The sequence below is a fragment of the Dermacentor variabilis genome, chromosome 2, assembly GCF_050947875.1.
Source record: "Dermacentor variabilis isolate Ectoservices chromosome 2, ASM5094787v1, whole genome shotgun sequence".
NCBI lineage: Eukaryota > Metazoa > Arthropoda > Arachnida > Ixodida > Ixodidae > Dermacentor > Dermacentor variabilis.
Genome location: NC_134569.1, coordinates 75,175,683 through 75,181,507, shown reverse-complemented (window position 1 = coordinate 75,181,507; position 5,825 = coordinate 75,175,683). Strand labels below are relative to the sequence as shown.

At 51.0% G+C, this 5,825-nt stretch overlaps 1 protein-coding gene across 1 annotated transcript; it reads right to left on the bottom strand.

Moving 5' to 3' along the window:
• Positions 1-203: 203 nt before the first annotated feature.
• On the bottom strand, positions 204-1,559 carry LOC142572105 (neo-calmodulin-like). Its single transcript, XM_075680969.1, has 2 exons — positions 1,090-1,559; positions 204-470 (listed from the first exon to the last, which is right to left on the bottom strand). The coding sequence occupies exons 1-2, from the start codon at positions 1,354-1,356 to the stop codon at positions 294-296; spliced, it is 444 nt and encodes a 147-aa protein (XP_075537084.1). The 5' UTR covers positions 1,357-1,559; the 3' UTR covers positions 204-293.
• Between the last annotated feature and the right edge of the window lie 4,266 nt (positions 1,560-5,825).

Below are 5,825 nucleotides of genomic sequence, written 5' to 3'. Positions count from 1 at the left end.
TTACTATGAGCGTCACAATTTGTGCCGCGTTGCACGCCTTGGAGCTTTTGGAGTTGGCCGCCGTTCCTGCGACCCGGTCGACGGAGTTGAAATTTGGAGTTTCTTCCTTGATCGTGACTTCATGTTCTTTATTCTATGATATGCTCCTGTGCCACAGACAAGGCGCAAACGTGGCGTCGAACCCAGAAACGTAATCAGTGCCGCCGTTTCAACATTGTTTAATTAAGCGCTGTTCACTTTTCTTATGGCCACGGCAAAGCAATGAGTGAAGAAACACACGGAGATTTTGATGTTTAGCCTGAGGTCATGAGCGATACGAACTCCTCGTAGTTAATTTGGCCATCTCCATCCACATCGGCTTCCCGTATCATCGCATCAACTTCTTCGTTTGTAAGCTTCTCTCCAAGAGTCGTCATGACGTGACGGAGCTCTGCTGCCGCGATGAAGCCTTTCCCGTCTCTGTCGAAAACCTGCGGCAAAGAGGAGTCACTTGAAGTTATGGGCGCTGTACTACAGAATTTGTGAAAGCTTTAGTCCAGTGGCAATATACACATTAGCTGATTACTGTAGCCTACCTGCTCCCCGCCATCTTAACATTTAATGCTCTGCTGAGACTTCCGCGATGGGCTAAAAAAATTGAATGCATGCTAACGCAAACGTTACGTAAACTTCAGAGCTGTTTCAATCATATTGCGATGAGTCACGCCAAACACACGTGAGCCCGAGGTATATGCCTGGCGCACACCTCATTGCTTGCGCGGTACATGTTATACCTTGGTCACAAGGAAGACTAGATCGGGATCGAATTTCTCGAGTGCGACTGGTTCCCTTCCGGAGCTTGTAAAAAGGAGCGAATCGCTTCAAAAAATTTGACCTAGATCAGGTTCGATCGAGGTCGAAATTATGTAACCGTGCGACGCCGGTATCAAACGCTTATAATCATCGGAGACGTCTAAATAGGCTGAATGTATCGAATCATACTTTCGATGCATGCGTACTATCAACTTTTATTTCGTTTCCTTCTACTCGGCCGCCTGCATACGTACGCGAGACACACACCGTGCCCGCCTCAACCGGCGCTGTGCTCACCCTGAAGGCCTCTCGAATCTCTTCCTCGGTGTCCGTAGTGCGCGCCTTCTTGGACATCAGGGCTAGGAACTCCGGGAAGTCGACGGTGCCGTTTCCATCGACGTCCAGTTCCGCGATGATTTCATTTAGTTCGGCCTCGGTCGGGTTCTGGCCGAGGGAGCGCATCACGGTGCCCAGTTCCTTGGTGCTGATGGCGCCGTCGCCATCCTTGTCGAAGAGCGCGAATGCCTCGCGGAGCTCCGCGACCGCATCCTCGGACAGCTGCATGCCGGCTGGATCCGGGCGCCACTCAGCCGCTGCTCGTATATACGCGCTGCGTTTTCTGTGGCGGACGACTGCGCGAGTTGTTTGCCACTGCTGGTCAAAGCCACGGCAGGCTCTTCGGCTGCGCTACCCGCTGAGGCTGCCGGCGGTGCAGTGAAGGAGCCTGCTTGGGCGTCGGCTGACCCCAGGAGATCGTGGGCATGAAACGCGCGTCTCGAGACTCAAAGCACGCGGACAGTGAGCGCAGTCTTCTTCTTTACCAATAATGATCGCTGACGTGGCAGAAAAGTTTGTGGCGCAACACTTAGCTGTGAGCCAACACTAACGACATTTCCTACTTTTATTTCGAAACACCAGAAGAAACATACATACATACATACATACATACATACATACATACATACATACATACATACATACATACATACATACATACATACATACATAGGAAATATTTCTACACCAGTTTCCTCGAGCACTACGCGCGTGTATCTGTGAAACAATATTAACGCGAGAGCGTTAAGGGCCCGTGTCGCAGAGGAAATGAGGAAAAACTTTGTTGTAAAGGGGTAATGAGGAAATGGGAACGGAACGTTATGGGCAGTGCCCCAATTCCAGGGCCCTACTGGCTTCAGCCGCCCGCCTGACATGACCCACAAGTGATGGTTGCAAGTCCGAGTCAGAGCTGTGCTATTTACGAATTTACTACCCAGGAAAGTCTCTAAATTTCCGGGCTTTTAAAGCGAAAGCTTTACTAACCTCGTCAAGCCGAATTTCGCCGTCGCCGCGAATTTCACCTTAATTTCACCGCAGCTGCGCCACCGTAGCCTTGGCAACGCATCACATGACTCGCCGCGCCGAGCTCCAGCGCCGCCGCGTGCGCTAGCCGCCACCGCCGCCGGCTTGACGCAAACGCTCTCCACAGCTTGGTCGCCGCCTGACCACATGACTCGCCGCGCGCCTGACCAAGGAGAGCGTCGTGCTCGCCTAGTCAGTGCGACCTTTATGCGACACTGGGCTGTCTTTGAACGTTGCGCGGGACCCGGACCGGGAGGCTTTGAGCAGTCGTCGCCAAGCGGCGTCTGGCCACCCCGCAGGCGCCGCACCGTCGAGATCAACGTAGCGATCGCGTTCGCGCCCTGTCCGTTTGCGCTTCGGCTCTACGCATGTTCGCAATGTCTCTTTGAATGTCAAGCACTTGCGCTTTCCCTGTGGCACAACAGGCGTCGCAACGTCGAACGATGCGTGTCTACACAAGCCTAATCACAGTCATGTTTAGCCACCGACCTAGGCACAGCCGTCATATACTTGGCTTAACGATGATTGTATACCTAAGTATAATAATTACAGCTAAATCAAAGGTTAACCAAGTGAAACCAAGACTTAACCAGGCTAAACCAAGCTTTCATTTTGCATATCCAGGGTTCTCCCCAGCTGCCTTCCCCCTTTGGGAGATATGCAAAGGGGGAAGGCAGCTGGGGAGGATCAGGTAACAGCAGATTTGTTGAAGGATGGTAGGCAGATTGTCAGTGTGGCAGTTTCTCTAGAAACTGGCCACACTGTATACGCGATGCCTCATGACCTAGAGCGCACCGGAATCTTGGAAGAACGCTAAAAATACTCCTCCATAAGAAAAGGGACGCCAAGGACTTGAAAAATTATAGACCGATCAGCTTACTGTCAGTTGCCTACAAACTATTTAGTAAGGTAATCGCAAATAGAATCAGGAACACCTTAGACTTCTGTCAAGCAAAAGACCAGGCAGGATTCCGTAAAGGCTACTCTACAATAGACCATATTCCCACTATCAATCAGGTGATAGAGAAATGTGCGGAATATAACCAACTCTTATATATAGCTTTCATTGATTACGAGAAAGCGTTTGATTCTGTCGAAACCTCAGCATTCATGGATGCATTACGGAATCGGGGTGTAGACGAGCTGTATGTAAAAATACTGAAAGATATCTATAGCGGCTCCACAGCCACCATAGTCCTCCATAAGCAAAGCAACAAAATCCCAATAAAGAAAGGCGACAGGCAGGGAGATACGATCTCTCCAATGCTATTCACAGCGTGTTTACAGGAGGTATTCAGAGACCTGGATTGGAAAGAATTGGGGATAAAGGTTAATGGAGAATACCTTAGTAACTTGCGATTCGCTGATGATATTGCCTTGCTTAGTAACTCAGGAGACCAATTGCAATGCATGCTCACTGACCTGGAGAGGCAAAGCAGAAGAGTGGGTCTAAAATTAATCTGCAGAAAACTAAAGTAATGTTTAACAGTCTCCGAAGAGAACAGCAATTTACAATAGGTAGTGTTTGAATCGCACCGCTGGCGCGAGTTGTTGGGAACTCGGCGCTGACGCCCGTTGTTGCACCTGGGTCGCAAGCCCCAAGGGTAGCGTTGGCCTGGCGGCCTGGGGTACAACTGGAAGCATCCGAAGGTCCCGGCAAAGCATGAGTCGACTGGTAACAACAAAACAACTTGTTTATTCTAACATCGCAAAGAGTTGGCGGTCAGGTTGACCGAAGTAGAGAGACGGGAGGGCACGTTACTCAACAGAAGAAATCGGAGCCCTCTTTTGGCGTCCGGGGGCAGCTGCTTTTATACTCTCGCAGTTGAGGGCAAGAAGAAACCCCTCTATAGACGAGCACGTGACGGTGCCGCTCGGGAACAATGGGATAAGGTGGCGCAGCGTCGTGTCGGCGCCACTCGGACCCCCCTTGCTTCACAGTTGTTGGGAGCTCCTCTCCCCGGCTGCCGCGCTTCGACAAGCGTGGGCACAATGGGAAGAGAAGGAGGAGCAGCCGTCGTGTCGGCGCCGCTCGGACCCCCTTGCTTCACAGTTGTTGGGAGCTCCTCTCCCCTGCTGCCGCGCTTCGACAAGCGTGGGCACAATGGGAAGAGAAGGAGGAGCAGCCGTTGTGTCGGCGCCGCTCGGACCCCCTTGCTTCACAGTTGTTGGGAGCTCCTCTCCCCGGCTGCGTATTTGGAATATCCAGAAAGTACAACGCATGGAAACCGCAGCACCACGCTATTGGCTTACAAGCCTGCGGGACGCCGTGATGTCAACCCTAGCAACGGCGCCAAGCGATAACTCTCGTTCCCGGTGCTCTCCGTATAAAAATCCCTCACGTGACCTGATCATAGGTGCCTAGGGACAGGATCGTTTAGGGATTTTTGAGAAGGCATGATGGTGGCTCGGCGCCGTGGTGTGTTCGTTCTCGGCGTGATCGTTCTCCGGCTCGCGCGGACGGTGCGTTGTTCAACGTTGCTTATGTGATCGTGCTTGCGTTGCTTGTGTGTTGGTGTTAGGTTCTGTGTTACTTGGCGGAAAGCCGCGAGTAGTGGTGGTGCGGCAGTGCGACTTTCGCCTCGGTGAGCTCTGGCAGTACAGAATCTGCGTTGTGTGACCCGTGCTTCCTTGACAATTGAAATGTCGAACTGGCCTAGCGCTTCGGCAGCGAAGTTCTACGAACCGCGATGTGGCGTCGCCCTGTCCGACTTTGCTTAACGGACATCGAGGGATGTGCTGCTCGCTACAAGTCATGTAAATGCGACTGCGTCGACCGCCCATGCACTGTTCAGCGCTGAATGTGTGTTAGGTGTGCTGTGCTTGATACGAGTGGTGCAGCCGTGCAGCGGGGGGTGATGGAAGAACAGAATGGCTTAGGGGTCTCCATTTGCACGTTCACAGATATGTGCTCCCGTTTCGGTCTCATTAGCGGCTGTCGCGGGATTGTGGTGTGCTCATTGCCTAGTATGAAGTTTACGATGCTAACACACAGCATGTTCACGTTTTTCCGTGCTATATGTCATTTGCATGACGACCGAGTTGAAAACAAGGCATATGTCTGTGTTGTTCGCATTTGTGTGTTGTAAATTACTTCCTACTGTGGAAGTTCTGGCAGTCTTATTACGCAAGGAGTGCGAACGTAAACATATAAACATATTTCTGTGTGTCTGAAATTTTGAATTTCCTATAATAGCCTTTACGACTGATCAGCGGGCTACACAGCCTGTGTGAATCAGCTACCTTTTGTTGCGACCCTCTTCCATGTGGTAGACTCATGCATGGTGCGCGTTTATTTCTGTACTGTTGTAAAAACCATTTGTTTATTCACCCAATACAAATGTACTGCTTCTTCGCCGCAGTACATTTTAGTTACGCGCGGAAGGATACTAAAAGTGGGAGGGGACCGCTTTCACCCAGCATAGTATGTCCACTCAGGCGACCTGAGAGGCGGCGGTTGTTGCGCGAGTGTATAATTAAAGAACTCTTTTTATGTCCAGTGACAGTGGCCCCTTTCCACTTTTAGTATGCTTCACCGCAGTACATAAGTGTATTGCGAAAAAGGTAATCTTAAAAAGCTCAATTATGCAACGTTTCTTTCGTAGCTTGCTACACTGCAATACAGGGGTGTAGCATCGTGCAGTAAAGCATACTAAGAGTGGAAAGGTCACATA

Coding starts and splice junctions, on each gene's coding strand:
- LOC142572105 (XM_075680969.1), bottom strand. CDS start 1,356: ATGCAGCTGTCCGAGGATGCGGTCGCGGAGCTCCGCGAGGCATTCGCG. Junction 471..1,089: donor AGATTCGAGAGGCCTTCAGG/GTGAGCACAGCG, acceptor TCTTTGCCGCAG/GTTTTCGACAGAGACGGGAA.